We start from the raw sequence: 18109 nt of genomic DNA on the forward strand, positions 1-18109 counted from the left end.
TGTCGGAGGATCAGTGCTGAGGGAGTGGGCACTGTCGGAGGGTCAGTGCTGAGGGAGCGCTGCACTGTGAGAGAGTGAGTGCTGTTCAATTCCTGAAGACCCAAACAGACGGTGACGCTCCGAGACAGGCCGTACCTGCTGTGTGCAGGAGGAGATGGTGTACCCGATGTTCCTGCCTGACTCTCTCAGCCTGAGCTGACGGTCCCATCCCTCTCCCCATCCCACACCCTTGTCCGGATTCAGCTCCACCCTTATACACAGTGACAGGATTTCCGGGCACCGCACGCTGTGGGGAATACCTTTCCCAGTGTCCCTCATTCCCTGGGTCACGCTGTGGGGAATACCTTTCCCAGTGTCCCTCATTCCCTGGGTCACGCTGTGGGGAATACCTTTCCCAGTGTCCCTCATTCCCTGGGTCACGCTGTGGGGAATACCTTTCCCAGTGTCCCTCATTCCCTGGGTCACGCTGTGGGGAATACCTTTCCCAGTGTCCCTCATTCCCTGGGTCACGCTGTGGGGAATACCTTTCCCAGTGTCCCTCATTCCCTGGGTCACGCTGTGGGGAATACCTTTCCCAGTGTCCCTCATTCCCTGGGTCACGCTGTGGGGAATACCTTTCCCAGTGTCCCTCATTCCCTGGGTCACGCTGTGGGGAATACCTTTCCCAGTGTCCCTCATTCCCTGGGTCACGCTGTGGGGAATACCTTTCCCAGTGTCCCTCATTCCCTGGGTCACGCTGTGGGGAATACCTTTCCCAGTGTCCCTCATTCCCTGGGTCACGCTGTGGGGAATACCTTTCCCAGTGTCCCTCATTCCCTGGGTCAGGACGTTTCCCAGCAGGAGCCTCCTGGGATTGAAGAGGGATTTACCGAAGGTGATGCCCCTCCAGCTCTGGGCACATCGCCAGCTGGGGTTTCCCGGGATGGCCAGCAGGAGGGGGCATGGAACGGGACCAAGGGAATGGGAACACCCCGTACACCCCACACCGCACACACTCACAGTGCACACACACCTCCCCATCCCTTACACACCCCCAGACCCCACACCGCACACACTCACAGTGCACACACGTCCCCATCCCTTACACACCTCCCAGACCCCACACCGCACACACTCACAGTGCACACACGTCCCCATCCCTTACACACCTCCCAGACCCCACACCGCTCACACTCACAGCGCACACACACCTCCCCATCCCTTACACACCTCCCAGACCCCACACCGCACACACTCACAGCGCACACACACCTCCCCATCCCTTACACACCCCCAGACCCCACACCGCACACACTCACAGCGCACACACACCTCCCCATCCCTTACACACCCCCCAGACCCCACACCCTCACAGTGCACACACACCTCCCCATCCCTTACACACCTCCCAGACCCCACACCGCACACACAGCGCACACACACCTCCCCATCCCTTACACATCTCCAGAACCCACACCGCACACACTCACAGCGCACACACACCTCCCCATCCCTTACACACCTCCCAGACCCCACACCGCACACACTCACAGCGCACACACACCTCCCCATCCCTTACACACCCCCAGACCCCACACCGCACACACTCACAGCGCACACACACCTCCCCATCCCTTACACACCTCCCAGACACCACACCCTCACAGTGCACACACACCTCCCCATCCCTTACACACCTCCCAGACCCCACACCGCACACACTCACAGTGCACACACACCTCCCCATCCCTTACACACCCCCCAGACCCCACACCGCGCACACTCACAGTGCACACACACCTCCCCATCCCTTACACACCTCCCAGACCCCACACCGCACACACTCACAGTGCACACACACCTCCCCATCCCTTACACACCTCCCAGACCCCACACCGCACACACTCACAGTGCACACACACCTCCCCATCCCTTACACACCCCCCCAGACACCACACCGCACACACTCACAGTGCACACACACCTCCCCATCCCTTACACACCTCCCAGACACCACACCGCACACACTCACAGTGCACACACACCTCCCCATCCGTTACACACCTCCCAGACACCACACCGCACACACTCACAGGGCACACACACATCCCCATCCCTTACACACCCCCAGACCCCACACCGCACACACTCACAGTGCACACACACCTCCCCATCCCTTACACACCCCCCAGACCCCACACCCTCACAGTGCACACACACCTCCCCATCCGTTACACACCTCCCAGACACCACACCGCACACACTCACAGGGCACACACACCTCCCCATCCCTTACACACCTCCCAGACACCACACCGCACACACTCACAGTGCACACACACCTCCCCATCACTTACACACCTCCCAGACCCCACACCGCACACACTCACAGTGCACACACAGCTCCCCAACACTTACACACCTCCCAGACCCCACACCGCACACACTCACAGTGCACACACACCTCCCCATCCATTACACACTTCCCAGACCCCACACTGGACACACTCAGTGCACACACACCTTCCCATCCCTTACACACCTCCCAGACCCCACACCGCACACACTCACAGTGCACACACACCTCCCCCTTCCTTACACACCTCCCAGACCCCACACCGCACACACTCACAGTGCACACATACCTCCCCATCTCCTAACACACCTCCCAGACCCCACACCGCACACACTTACAGTGCACACACACCTCCCCATCCCTTACACATCTCCCAGACTTCACACCGTGCACACTCACAGTGCACACACACCTCCCCATACATTACACACCTCCCAGACACCACACTGCACTCACAGTGCACACACACCTCCCCCTAAGCTTACACACCTCCCAGACCCCACACTGGACACACTCAGTGCACACACACCTCCCCATCCCTTACACACCTCCCAGACACCACACCGGACACACTCACACCTCCCCAACGCTTACACCCTTCCTCATCCCATACACACCTCCCAGACTCCACAATGGGCACACACACAGTGCACACACACCTCCCCATCCCTTACGCACCTACCAGCCACCTCCCCATCCCTTACACACCTTCCCATCCCTTACACACCTCCCTATCTCTGACTCACCTCCCCACCCCTTACACCCCTCCCCATCCCTGACACACCTCCCCATCCCTTACAGTCGCTTACACACCTCCCCACCCCATACACACCTCTGCACCCCATACACACCTCCCCATCCCTGACACACCTCCCCATCCCTTACACACCTCCCCATTCCCTGACACACCTCCCCATTCCCTGACACACCTCCCCATTCCTTTACACACCTCCCCATCCCTTACACACCTCCCCACCCCTTACACACCTCCCCATTCCCTTACACACCTACCCACCCCTGACACACCTCCCCATTCCTGACACACCTCCCCATCCCTTACACACCTCCCCATCCCTGACAGACCTCCTCACCCCTGACACACCTCCCCACCCCTTACACACCTCCCCATCCCTTACACACCTCCCCACCCTTGACACACCTCCCCATCCCTTACACACCTCCTCACCCCTGACACACCTCCCCACCCTTGACACACCTCCCCATCCCTTACACACCTCCTCACCCCTTACACACCTCCCCACCCCTTACACACGGCCTCATCCCTGACACACCTCCCCATCCCTAACACACCTCCCCATCCCTGACACGCCTCTCCACCCCTTACACGCCTCCCCATCCCTGACACACCTCCCCACCCCTTACACACCTCCCCATCCCTGACACACCTCCTCACCCCTGACACACCTCCTCACCCCTGACACACCTCCCCATCCCTGACACACCTCCTCACCCCTGACACACCTCCCCATCCCTGACACACCTCCCTATCCCTGACTCACCTCCCCACCCCTTACACACCACCCCATTCCCTGACACACCTCCCTATCCCTGACACACCTCTCCACCCCTTACATACCTCCCCATCCCTTACACACCTCCCCATCCCTTACACCCCTCCCCATCCCTTACACACCTCCCCATCCCTTACACACCTCCCCATCCCTTACACACCTCCCCATCCCTTACACTCCTCCTCATCCCTTACACACCTCCCCATTCCCTTACACACCTCCCCATCCCTGACACACCTCCCCACCCCTTACACCCCTCCCCATCCCTTACACCCCTCCCCATTCCCTGACACACCTCCCCACCCCTGACACACCTCCCCACACCTTACACACCTCCCCACACCTTACACACCTCCCCATCCCTTACACACCCCCAGACCCCACACCGCACACACTCACAGTGCACACACACCTCCCCATCCGTTACACACCTCCCAGACACCACACCGCACACACTCACAGGGCACACACACCTCCCCATCCCTTACACACCTCCCAGACACCACACCGCACACACTCACAGTGCACACACACCTCCCCATCACTTACACACCTCCCAGACCCCACACCGCACACACTCACAGTGCACACACAGCTCCCCAACACTTACACACCTCCCAGACCCCACACCGCACACACTCACAGTGCACACACACCTCCCCATCCATTACACACTTCCCAGACCCCACACTGGACACACTCAGTGCACACACACCTTCCCATCCCTTACACACCTCCCAGACCCCACACCGCACACACTCACAGTGCACACACACCTCCCCCTTCCTTACACACCTCCCAGACCCCACACCGCACACACTCACAGTGCACACATACCTCCCCATCTCCTAACACACCTCCCAGACCCCACACCGCACACACTTACAGTGCACACACACCTCCCCATCCCTTACACATCTCCCAGACTTCACACCGTGCACACTCACAGTGCACACACACCTCCCCATACATTACACACCTCCCAGACACCACACTGCACTCACAGTGCACACACACCTCCCCCTAAGCTTACACACCTCCCAGACCCCACACTGGACACACTCAGTGCACACACACCTCCCCATCCCTTACACACCTCCCAGACACCACACCGGACACACTCACACCTCCCCAACGCTTACACCCTTCCTCATCCCATACACACCTCCCAGACTCCACACTGGGCACACACACAGTGCACACACACCTCCCCATCCCTTACGCACCTACCAGCCACCTCCCCATCCCTTACACACCTTCCCATCCCTTACACACCTCCCCATCCCTTACACACCTCCCCAACCCTTACACACCTCCCCATCCCTTACACACCTCCCCATCTCTTACACCCCTCCCCATCCCTTACACACCTCCCCATTCCCTGACACTCCACCCCACCCCTTACACACCTCCCCACCCCTGACACACCTCCCCATTCCCTGACACACCTCCCCACCCCTTACACACCTCCCCACCCCTGACACACCTCCCCATTCCCTGACACACCTCCCCACCCCTTACACACCTCCCCATCCCTGACACACCTCCCCATTCCCTTACACACCTCCCCATCCCTGACACACCTCCCCATCCCTGACACACCTCCCCATTCCCTTACACACCTCCCCATTCCCTTACACACCTCCCCATCCCTGACACACCTCCCCATTCCCTTACACACCTCCCCATCCCTGACACACCTCCCCATTCCCTTACACACCTCCTCATTCCCTGACACACCTCCCCATTCCCTTACACACCTTCCCACCCCTTACACACCTCCCCACCCCTGACACACCTCTCCACCCCTTACACACCTCCCCATCCCTGACACACCTCCCCATCCCTGACACACCTCCCCATCCCTTACACACCTCCCCATCCTTTACACCCCTCCCCATCCCTGACACACCTCCCCATCCCTTACACACCTCCCCACCCCTTACACACCTCCCTGCCCCTCACACTTATTCTCCATCACTGAAACCCTTCTGCAGTCCTTACACACCTCTGCCCTCCTTGACACACCTCCTCTCATGTTACACACCATCCTTCATTCCTTGCACACTTACGCCCAGCCTTGCACATGTACTCAAACCGCTCGATCACGCCTGCGCCCTCGCACACGCCTCGGCAGAGCGCCCCCGGCACATGGTGAGGGCAGTACTGTTCCCATGGCAACAGTGGGTGGGCGTGATGCTGGCGAACTCCTGTTGGGTGGGGAGGTGGGGGGGGGCGGTTACTGAGGGGGAGGTGGAATCCTTCACCACCCCCCCACCCCACCCAATCAGATCTCTTCGGAGCAGGGAGCGATGGGCTGAATGGCCCGGGCAGCTGTGGGATTTCTCCCCCACCCCCAGACGGTTCCATCAAAGGAACGACGTCCCCCCCTCCCAGGTGCCAATCCCAGAATGCCCCAGCGCGGTGCCCACCTGTGTCCAGGTTGGTGCCCTTGGCACAGGCCACGATGGCGCCCATGCTGGGCTGGGAGGTCATCCCGGACATGGAGTCCGCGGCAACATCCACCACGTCGGCTCCAGCCTCGGCGGCGGCTAACATGGACGCCACACCGGCGCCCGCGGTGTCGTGGGTGTGCACGTGCAGCGGCATCTCCGGGAAGCGGTCCCGCAGCGCCCCGATCAGCAAGGCCGCAGAGTTCGGCTTCAGCAACCCCGCCATGTCCTGCAGGAAAATCACACAACACGCCATCAGGGCAGAGGGAGGGGGCCCTGTCGGAGGGTCAGGGCAGAGGGAGGGGGCACTGTCGGAGGGTCAGGGCAGAGGGAGGGGGCCCTGTCAGAGGGTCAGGGCAGAGGGAGGGGGCACTGTCGGAGGGTCAGGGCAGAGGGAGGGGGCCCTGTCAGAGGGTCAGGGCAGAGGGAGGGGGCCCTGTCGGAGGGTCAGGGCAGAGGGAGGGGGCCCTGTCGGAGGGTCAGGGCAGAGGGAGGGGGCACTGTCGGAGGGTCAGGGCAGAGGGAGAGGGCACTGTCGGAGGGTCAGTGCTGAGGGAGTGCCGCACTGTCAGAGGGTCAGGGCAGAGGGAGAGGGCACTGTCGGAGGGTCAGGGCTGAGGGAGAGGGCATTGTCAGAGGGTCAGGGCAGAGGGAGGGGGCACTGTTGGAGGGTCAGGGCTGAGGGAGAGGGCATTGTCAGAGGGTCAGGGCAGAGGGAGGGGGCACTGTTGGAGGGTCAGGGCAGAGGGAGAGGGCACTGTCGGAGGGTCAGTGCTGAGGGAGTGCCGCACTGTCAGAGGGTCAGGGCAGAGGGAGGGGGCACTGTCGGAGGGTCAGTACTGAGGGAGAGGGCACTGTCGGAGGGTCAGTGCTGAGGGGGAGGGCATTGTCGGAGGGTCAGTGCTGAGGGAACACCGCACTGTCACAGGGTCAGTGCTGAGGGAGTGCCGCACTGTCGGAGGGTCAGTGCTGAGGGAGTGCCGCACTGTCGGAGGGTCAGTGCTGAGGGGGAGGGCATTGTCGGAGGGTCAGTACTGAGGGAGTGCTGCACTGTCAGAGGGTCAGGGCAGAGGGAGAGGGCACTGTCGGAGGGTCAGTGCTGAGGGGGAGGGCATTGTTGGAGGGTCAGTACTGAGGGAGTGCCGCACTGTCGGAGGGTCAGTGCTGAGGGAGGGGGCACTGTCGGAGGGTCAATGCTGAGGGAGGGGGCATTGTCAGAGGGTCAGGGCTGAGGGAGAGGGCACTGTCGGAGGGTCAGTACTGAGGGAGGGGGCACTGTCGGAGGGTCAGGGCAAAGGGAGTGCCGCACTGTCAGAGGGTCAGTACTGAGGGAGTGCCGCACTGTTGGAGGGTCAGTGCTGAGGGAGTGCCGCACTGTTGGAGGGTCAGTGCTGAGGGAGTGCCGCACTGTCGGAGGGTCAGTACTGAGGGAGTGCCGCACTGTTGGAGGGTCAGTGCTGAGGGAGTGCCGCACTGTTGGAGGGTCAGTGCTGAGGGAGTGCCGCACTGTCGGAGGGTCAGTACTGAGGGAGTGCCGCACTGTCGGAGGGTCAGGGCAGAGGGAGTGCCGCACTGTCAGAGGGTCAGTGCTGAGGGAGTGCCGCACTGTCGGAGGGTAAGTTGAGAGGGAGTGCCTGACCTCCTCTCTGGTGAACAAAGAACCTGTTGAATGAACAGCTGCTGGCGTCCTCTTCAATGTCTGAGGGAAATATTTATACCTCCAATAACATCAGCTTAAAACAGATAAGCTGATGCATTCTAGTGCACCTTGCAGGGATATCACATAAATACCCAATTGCTGAACAGCCAACGATATACCATTGAGCTCCAGTCCTGGTGTGTAGGAGAAAATTAATTTGGTTCATTTTCCATGAACCTGCAGTGTGCAAATTGGCTGCTGTGACTTCTGCAGGTTAAACTAATCAATCAGATTTATTTATAAGTGAAACAATTACACAGAAGCAGCCAGGCACTGCAAATTACTGACGGTGGAAATATTACAGAAAATGTCAGAATGAGCATCAGCCCGGAGGCTGAAAGACTCTCTGTGCTGAACATTATTCTCCTGCAAGTCATTATGCAAGTTTTCCTTTCGTCAGATGAAAGTTTCCCCGAATCCTGCAGGCATCGTTTTTCTACGTGGGCGATACCAGTCCATTTTCAGCCCACAGAGACCGAATTCAGAAAGTGACAGCCCCAGATACTGAGAACATTCTGCAAGACGGATTTCAGATCCGAGGGATGAGGAGCAGTCAGTCAAACAGAGGGAAGAGTCGGACAAAGGTATTTGCTCTGCATTCTATTCAGCAACATAACTCCCACACTGAACTTGTCACCATGTGAACAAATATTCGAACTGCATTGCTAAACGAGAAGGATGTTTCGCTAAACCTTTACAAATCACAGCTCACCCCGCCCAGCTGCATCACCGCGTTCTCTCCTCTTTCCTTTCGGAACGGTGCAGTGGCCTTGGAGAGGGACAGAGAAGGTTCATGGAAGGGAGCAGGAGAGGCCGGAACATGCAACGACTGAGCAGCTGCCACTGTTCAGTTCAGACACACTGACAGTGCCCACTCCCTCAGCACTGACCCTCCGACAGTGCCCACTCCCTCAGCACTGACCCTCCGACAGTGCCCAATCCCTCAGCACTGACCCTCCGACAGTGCCCAATCCCTCAGCACTGACCCTCCGACAGTGCCCATTCCCTCAGTACTGACCCTCCGACAGTGCCCACTCCCTCAGCAATGACCCTCTGACAGTGCCCAATCCCTCAGCACTGACCCTCCGACAGTGCCCACTCCCTCAGTACTGACCCTCCGACAGTGCCCATTCCCTCAGTACTGACCCTCCGACAGTGCCCACTCCCTCAGCAATGACCCTCTGACAGTGCCCACTCCCTCAGTACTGACTCTCTGACAGTGCCCACTCCCTCAGTACTGACCCTCCGACAGTGCCCACTCCCTCAGCACTGACCCTCCGACAGTGCCCACTCCCTCAGTAGTGACCCTCCGACAGTGCCCACTCCCTCAGCACTGACCCTCGACAGTGTGGAACTCCCTCAATACTGATCCTCCGACAGTGCGGCGCTCCCTCAGCACTGACCCTCCGACAGTGCCCACTCCCTCAGTAGTGACCCTCCGACAGTGCCCACTCCCTCAGCACGGATCCTCTGACAGTGCCCACTCCCTCAGTACTGACCCTCCGACAGTGCCCACTCCCTCAGCACTGACCCTCCGACAGTGCCCACTCCCTCAGTAGTGACCCTCCGACAGTGCCCACTCCCTCAGCACTGACCCTCCGACAATGCCCACTTCCTCAGTAGTGACCCTCCGACAGTGCCCACTCCATCAGCACTGACCCTCCGATAGTGCCCACTCCCTCAGCACTGACCCTCCGACAGTGCCCACTCCCTCAGCACTGACCCTCCGACAGTGCGGCACTCCCTCAGCACTGACCCTCTGACAGTGCAGCACTGCCTCAGTACTGACCCTCGACAGTGTGGAACTCCCTCAATACTGATCCTCCGACAGTGCGGCGCTCCCTCAGCACTGACCCTCCGACAGTGCCCACTCCCTCAGTAGTGACCCTCCGACAGTGCCCACTCCCTCAGCACGGATCCTCTGACAGTGCCCACTCCCTCAGTAGTGACCCTCCGACAGTGCCCACTCCCTCAGCACTGACCCTCCGACAGTGCCCACTCCCTCAGTAGTGACCCTCCAACAGTGCCCACTCCCTCAGCACTGACCCTCCGACAATGCCCACTTCCTCAGTAGTGACCCTCCGACAGTGCCCACTCCATCAGCACTGACCCTCCGATTGTGCCCACTCCCTCAGCACTGACCTTCCGACAGTGAGGCACTTCCTCAGCACTGACCCTCCGACAGTGTGGTGCTCCCTCAGCACTGACCCTCCGACAGTGCAGCGCTCCCTCAGCACTGACCCTCCAACAGTGCGGCGCTCCCTCAGCACTGACCCTCTGACAGTGCAGCACTCCCTCAGCACTGACCCTCCAACAGTGCAGCGCTCCCTCAGCACTGACCCTCTGACAGTGCCCACTCCCTCAGTAGTGACCCTCCGACAGTGCCCACTCCCTCAGCACTGACCCTCCGACAGTGCCCACTCCCTCAGTACTGACCCTCCGACAGTGCGGCACTCCCTCAGTACTGACCCTCCGACAGTGCGGCACTCCCTCAGTACTGACCCTCCGACAGTGTGGCACTCCCTCAGTACTGACCCACTGACAGTGCGGGGCTCCCTCAGTACTGACCCTCCGACAGTGCGGCACTCCCTCAGTACTGACCCTGTGACAGTGCGGCGCTCCCTCAGCACTGACCCTATGACAGTGCGGCACTCCCTCAGTACTGACCCTCCGACAGTGTGGCACTCCCTCAGTACTGACCCTCCGACAGTGCGGCACTCCCTCAGTACTGACCCACTGACAGTGCGGCACTCCCTCAGCACTGACCCTCCGACAGTGCGGCACTCCCTCAGTACTGACCCTGTGACAGTGCGGCACTCCCTCAGTACTGACCCTGTGACAGTGCGGCACTCCCTCAGTACTGACCCTGTGCCAGTGCGGCACTCCCTCAGTACTGACCCTGTGACAGTGCAGCACTCCCTCAGTACTGACCCTGTGCCAGTGCAGCACTCCCTCAGTATGGGGTGTGTTGCTGTGCTGCAATGATTTGAATTCTCGTTAGCACCCACCACCGTGTCGCAGGGATGGACTCTCCAAGTCTGCCTCCATCTGCCTTTGTGCAACGTGGGGGTTTCAGCAGTGACTGAGTCTGTGTCCCGGGCGAATGCCTGCATCGCTCGGCATTCCGACACGGCACTGCTGTGTCGGAGACAAATCCCCAGCTCTTCAACCAGGAGAGCTTCCCCTGCCTTCAAAAGGTCCCTTGAGCACAGCCGCATTTTCCATCTGCAGCGCCGATGGTGCTTGAGTGCGGGCAGGGTTAAGTAGCACGGGGATGGGCGTTGTGGGTGTGCGGGATGAGGGAGGAAGAGGTTGCCTGGTGCTTCGGCCTGGGCTCTGAATCTGGACCACGTGCAGCGTGACGCAGCGAGTCTGAACCTCCTCAATCTGAGAGAGCTGGTCGGCTGGTGATATCAGATCATGGCAATCCTGCTCATCCAGTCATCGACCTGTCCTGGATGGAAACAGGCCGTCTGGTCAAACCTGTCTATGCTGACCAGACTGTCCCTGAGTGGGTGGCACGGTGGCACAGTGGTTAGCACTGCTGCCTCACAGCGCCAGAGACCCGGGTTCAATTCCTGCCTCAGGCGACTGTCTGTGTGGAGTTTGCACATTCTCCCCGTGTCTGTGTGGGTTTCCTCCAGGTGCTCTGGTTTCCTCCCACAGTCCAAAGATGTGCGGGTCAGGTGGATTGGCCATGCTAAATTGCCCGGAGTGTTAGGTAAAGGGGTAAATGTAGGGGTATGGGTGGGTTGCGCTTCGGCGGGTCGGTGTGGACTTGTTGGGCTGAAGGGCCTGTTTCCACACTGTAAGTAATCTAATCTAATTCATCTTGTCCCATTTGCCAGCATTTTGCCAATATCCCTCCAAACCCTTCCTATTCATATACCCATCCAAATGCCTCTTAAATGTTGTCATTGTACCAGCCTCCACCACTTCCTCTGGCAGCTCATTCCATACACGTACCACCCTCTGGGTGAAAAAGTTGCCCCTTAGGTCTCTTTTATATCTTTCCCCTCTCACCCTAAACCCTCTCTAGTTCTGGACTCGCCCACACCAGGGAAAAGACATTGTCTATTTACCCTATCCATGCCCCCTCATGATTTTATAAACCTCTATAAGGTCACCCCTCAGCCTCCGACGCTCCAGGGAAAACAGCCCCAGCCTGTTCAGCCTCACCCTGTAGCTCAAATCCTCCAACCCTGGCAACATCCTTGTCAATCTTTTCTGAACCCTTTCAAGTTTCACAACATCTTTCCTTTAGAATCGAACACAGTGTTCTAAAGGCGGTCTGACCAACGCTCTGTCCCAAACGTCCTCATTAATCCCCTTCCCAACCTGTGATTCCGCTTTTAAGGAACCGTGCCCCGACACTCCGAGGTCTCTTTGTTCAGGAGCACTCCGCAAGGCTCTCCCATTAAAAGTGGATCAGTCCTGCTCTGGATCGCCTTCCCAAAATGCAACACCTCACCATTAAACTCCACCTGCCACACCTTGACCTGGTCCGGTCGAGATCGCGCTGTCACCTTTTTCACTATCCACGACGGGTGCCGTCCTCAAACCTCCAGCTCTGACAATTCTCGGGATTCCCCCCCCCCCCAACCCCACACACACGCACGGATAATACTTGTTGGGTCTGGAGAAAGGGAGCCCTGCCCTCAGAACACTGGGATCTTCCAGCTTGGCTTGGTCAAGATGGCCGCCGAGTGGGCGTGTCGCTATGGCTATGACCTGGCTAATACCGTCAAGGTGTTAGTCCCAGTCCTGCTGTGGGAGCGAGCGGAATCAAGGATTATACGACTTCCCTCATCCAAGCTTTGATGTCCCCGAGAGAGGAAGTAGGTAGCGCCCATGGGTAAGTATCAAGACGATTTCTGATTGGTTCCACCATTGATGTTCGAAGGATGAGGCGAGGGGGAGCTCCGACTGAAAGTTCTCACACGACCAGACAAGGTCAAGGCAGGAACACTGTTCCCGACGACAGGGGCGGGGGAGTTAGCAGGGTGGCGTGGTCTATCCATCTGGGATAGGACATGTTGGACTGAAGTCAAACCCAGAGAGTGGGGAGAATCTGTGTGACTGAAGGGTTCAGAGGAATATAAACCAAATGCAGGCAAATGGGACTGGATTAATTTAGGATATCTGGTCAGCATGGATGAGTTGGGCCGAAGGGTCTGTTCCCGTGCTGGACATCTGTATGGCTGCATGAGGGAGATGGGTCAAACGCAGGCGAATGGGGCTAGATTAGCTTGGGAAAAGGGGCTGGCATGGACAAGAGGGGCTGAAGGGCCCGTATCCGTGCTGTGCAACCCCAACCAGGGGGCCCGAGAGGGAGAGGACAACTCGGCTTTCGGTTTGGGTATTTCTCTGAGCTTTCCCGTGTTAGCCCGTCCTCTAACGTGCTCTGAATCAGCTCCCCCTCCCCTCAGGGAAGAGGTGATTCCAAACGAGGGGGATGTTATTCCAGGTTTTATTGCAGGCGGCTGACTGCGATCCGGGGAGGCTTCATTTTCGGAAGATAAATGCTTCTGAGTCATCGCCGCCTCCCCCACCCTCGCTGTGGAGCTCTCTCGTGGTGTGGGTTACTGGTCACATATGACGGAGTGCCTGTCACCTGCCGGAGCGCTATCGCATGCCTTTACCTCTGGCCAAGAGCCGTGGGAGACAGCTCCAAACCTGCCAAGACTTTGACATTTACACTGAAGCTGCTGCTGTGAACAATTGTGGTTCCGAGGGAGGTGCAGTGCTCTGTAATAAGCTGCCACTCCCAACCACCACGGCAAAGAGACCGCGGCTGCCAATTTCAGCCAGGAACCTTTATCTGGTGTGAATGAGAGAACTTCAGACACAGAGAGAGAGAGAGAGAGAGACACACACACAGAGAGACAGAGAGAGAGAGAGAGACCCAGGGGAGACAGAGAGAGAGAGACCCAGCGGGAGACAGAGAGAGAGAGAGAGAGAGAGAGAGAGAGAGAGAGAGACCTAGCGGGAGACAGAGAGAGAGAGAGAGAGAGAGAGAGAGTGACCCGGGGGAGACACAGAGAGAGAGAGACACACACAGAGAGACAGAGAGAGAGAGAGAAACAGAGCGAGAGAGAGAGAGAGAAAGACAGACAGAGACAGGGAGAGAGAGTGAGAGTGTGAGAGAGAGAGAGAGAGAGAGAGAGAGACAGAGAGGGGGGGAGAGAGAGAGAGAGAGAGAGAGAGAGAGAGAGAGAGACCCGGGAGAGAGAGACAGAGAGAGACAGAGAGAAAGGGAGAGTGTGAGAGAGAGAGAGAGAGAGAGAGAGAGACCCGGGGGAGACACAGAGAGAGAGACACACACAGACAGAGAGAGGGACACAGACAGAGAGAGAGACAGAGACAGAGAGAGGGAGAGTCAGAGAAAGCAAGAGAGAGAGAGAGAGAAAAACAGAGAGAGAGAGAGACAGAGAGGGACAGAGAGAGAAAGAGAGAGCGAGACAGGCAGAAAGAGAGAGCGAGAGAGGCAGAAAGAGAAAGAGAGAGAGAGAGAGAGAGAGAGATGAAACCTGCCTGTACATTTTTGGTACCAAAGTATAACAACGTCCTTAATCTACATAGCACCCTAACAGTACCGGAACAGGATTAGTGTCTGAATAAAACCGCTTGACCTGTGACACTGGATCTGATGATGGCTCGATAGATAGAACGATGAAAGGATAGAGTGGTGATTTGGGAGAACAGCCGGGAGATTGCCGAAATCCAGTGGGATTGGAAATGCCAAGGAATTCCAGCGCTCCTTGTGTCATTGGGGATCATGTCCGGTCTCAGGGTGCCGAGGAATACATGGCTATTCCGGACGTTCCGACAAAATAATGACCTTCAGAAAGATTCATGCTGACCGCATCGGAAACATGCCCACGGAATGGACAGGGGCTGACAGTGCTCCCAGAGTGACCAGGACAGTGCTCCCGGAGTGACCAGGACAGGGCTCCCAGAGTGACCAGGACAGGGCTCCCAGAGTGACCAGGACAGTGCTCCCCAACAGTGACCAGGACAGTGCACCCACAGTGACAAGGACAGTGCTCCCACAGTGACCAGGACAGTGCTCCCAGAGTGACCAGGACAGTGCTCCCCCACAGTGACCAGGACAGTGCTCCTTGAGTGATCCAGAGAGTACTCCCAGAGTGATCCAGAGAGTACTCCCAGAGTGACCCGGACAGTGCTCCCAGAGTGACCAGGACAGTGCTCCCCCAGAGTGACCAGGACAGTGCTCCTTGAGTGATCCGGAGAGTGCTCCCAGAGAGACTAGGACAGTGCTCGCCCACAGTGACCAGGACAGTGCTCCCAGAGAGACCAGGACAGTGCTCCCCCACAGTGACCAGGACAGTGCTCCCACAGTGACGAGGACAGTGCTCCCAGAGTGACCAGGACAGTGCTCCCCCACAGTGACCAGGACAGTGCTCCCACAGTGACCAGGACAGTGCTCCCAGAGTGACCAGGACAGTGCTCCCCCACAGTGACCAGGACAGTGCTCCCAGTGTGACCAGGACAGTGCTCCCAGAGTGACCAGGACAGTGCTCCCCCAGAGTGACCAGGACAGTGCTCCCAAAGTGACCAGGACAGTCCTCCCCCAGAGTGACCAGGACAGTGCTCCCCCAGAGTGACCAGGACAGTGCTCCCAAAGTGACCAGGACAGTGCTCCCAGAGTGACCGGGACAGTGCTCCCAGTGTGACCAGGACAGTGCTCCCAGTGTGACCAGGACAGTGCTCCCCGACAGTGACCAGGACAGTGCTCCCACAGTGACCAGGACAGTGCTCCCACAGTGATCAGGACAGTGCTCCCAGAGTGGCCAGGACAGTGCTCCCAGAGTGACCAGGACAGTGCTCCCAGAGTGACCAGGACAGTGCTGCCCCACAGTGACCAGGACAGTGCTCCCAAAGTGACCAGGACAGTGCTCCCACAGTGACCAGGACAGTGCTCCCAGAGTGGCCAGGACAGTGCTCCCAGAGTGGCCAGGACAGTGCACCAACAGTGACCAGGACAGTGCTCCCAGAGTGACCAGGACAGTGCTCCCAGTGTGACCAGGACCGTGCTCCCAGAGTGGCCAGGACAGTGCTCCCACAGTGACCAGGACAGTGCTCCCAGTGTGACCAGGACAGTGCTCCCACAGTGACCAGGACAGTGCTCCCACAGTGACCAGGACAGTGCTCGCACAGTGACCAGGACAGTGCTCCCCCAGAGTGACCAGGACAGTGCTCCTTGAGTGATCCGGAGAGTGCTCCCAGAATGACCAGGACAGTGCTCCCAGTGTGACCAGGACAGTGCTCCCAGAGTGACCAGGACAGTGCTCCCCCACAGTGACCAGGACAGTGCTCCTAAAGTGACAAGGACAGTGCTCCCACCGTGACCAGGACAGTGCTCCCAGAGTGACCAGGACAGTGCTCCCCCAGAGTGACCAGGACAGTGCTCCCACAGTGACCAGGACAGTGCTCCCAGAGTGGCAAGGACAGTGCTCCCAAAGTGACCAGGACAGTGCTCCTAAAGTGACCAGGACAGTGCTCCCAGAGTGGCCAGGACAGTGCTCCTCTACAGTGACCAGGACAGTGCTCCCCCACAGTGACCAGGACAGTGCTCCCAAAGTGACCAGGACAGTGCTCCCAGAGTGACTAGGACAGTGCTCCCCGACAGTGACCAGGACAGTGCTCCCAGAGTGACCAGGACAGTGCTCCCAGAGTGGCCAGGACAGTGCTCCCAGAGTGACCAGGACAGTGCTCCCAAAGTGACCAGGACAGTGCTCCCAGTGTGACCAGGACAGTGCTCCCAGAGTGACCAGGACAGTGCTCCCAGAGTGACCAGGACAGTGCTCCTAGAGTGACCAGGACAGTGCTCCCCCAGAGTGACCAGGACACTGCTCCCCCAGAGTGACCAGGACACTGCTCCCAGAGTGACCAGGACAGTGCTCCCAGAGTGACCAGGACAGTGCTCCCACAGTGACCAGGACAGTGCTCCCCCACAGTGACCAGGACAGTGCTCCTTGAGTGATCCAGAGAGTGCTCCCAGAGTGACCAGGACAGTGTTCCCACAGTGACCCGGACAGTGCTCCCACAGTGACCAGGACAGTGCTCCCACAGTGACCAGGACAGGGCTCCCAGAGTGACCAGGACAGGGCTCCCAGAGTGACCAGGACAGTGCTCCCCAACAGTGACCAGGACAGTGCACCCACAGTGACAAGGACAGTGCTCCCACAGTGACCAGGACAGTGCTCCCAGAGTGACCAGGACAGTGCTCCCCCACAGTGACCAGGACAGTGCTCCTTGAGTGATCCAGAGAGTACTCCCAGAGTGATCCAGAGAGTACTCCCAGAGTGACCCGGACAGTGCTCCCAGAGTGACCAGGACAGTGCTCCCCCAGAGTGACCAGGACAGTGCTCCTTGAGTGATCCGGAGAGTGCTCCCAGAGAGACTAGGACAGTGCTCGCCCACAGTGACCAGGACAGTGCTCCCAGAGAGACCAGGACAGTGCTCCCCCACAGTGACCAGGACAGTGCTCCCACAGTGACGAGGACAGTGCTCCCCCACAGTGACCAGGACAGTGCTCCCCACAGTGACCAGGACAGTGCTCCCACAGTGACCAGGACAGTGCTCCCAGAGTGACCAGGACAGTGCTCCCCCACAGTGACCAGGACAGTGCTCCCAGTGTGACCAGGACAGTGCTCCCAGAGTGACCAGGACAGTGCTCCCAGTGTGACCAGGACAGTGCTCCCAGAGTGACCAGGACAGTGCTCCCCCAGAGTGACCAGGACAGTGCTCCCAAAGTGACCAGGACAGTCCTCCCCCAGAGTGACCAGGACAGTGCTCCCCCAGAGTGACCAGGACAGTGCTCCCAAAGTGACCAGGACAGTGCTCCCAGAGTGACCGGGACAGTGCTCCCAGTGTGACCAGGACAGTGCTCCCAGTGTGACCAGGACAGTGCTCCCCGACAGTGACCAGGACAGTGCTCCCACAGTGACCAGGACAGTGCTCCCACAGTGATCAGGACAGTGCTCCCAGAGTGGCCAGGACAGTGCTCCCAGAGTGACCAGGACAGTGCTCCCAGAGTGACCAGGACAGTGCTGCCCCACAGTGA

General features: G+C 58.8%; 1 protein-coding gene across 4 annotated transcripts in view; it reads right to left on the minus strand.

Moving 5' to 3' along the window:
- The window catches only part of LOC132836369 (pyruvate carboxylase, mitochondrial-like), a 721522-nt gene that overhangs the window by 29107 nt on the left and 674306 nt on the right, over positions 1-18109 (minus strand). For all 4 annotated transcript variants that reach the window (XM_060855868.1, XM_060855869.1, XM_060855870.1 and 1 more), the window contains one exon: positions 6300-6549. In XM_060855868.1, the coding sequence (XP_060711851.1) occupies positions 6300-6549 (250 nt within the window). The remainder of the gene's footprint in view (positions 1-6299; positions 6550-18109) is intronic.

This window comes from Hemiscyllium ocellatum, chromosome 46, assembly GCF_020745735.1.
Source record: "Hemiscyllium ocellatum isolate sHemOce1 chromosome 46, sHemOce1.pat.X.cur, whole genome shotgun sequence".
In the NCBI taxonomy this organism is placed as follows: Eukaryota; Metazoa; Chordata; class Chondrichthyes; order Orectolobiformes; family Hemiscylliidae; genus Hemiscyllium; species Hemiscyllium ocellatum.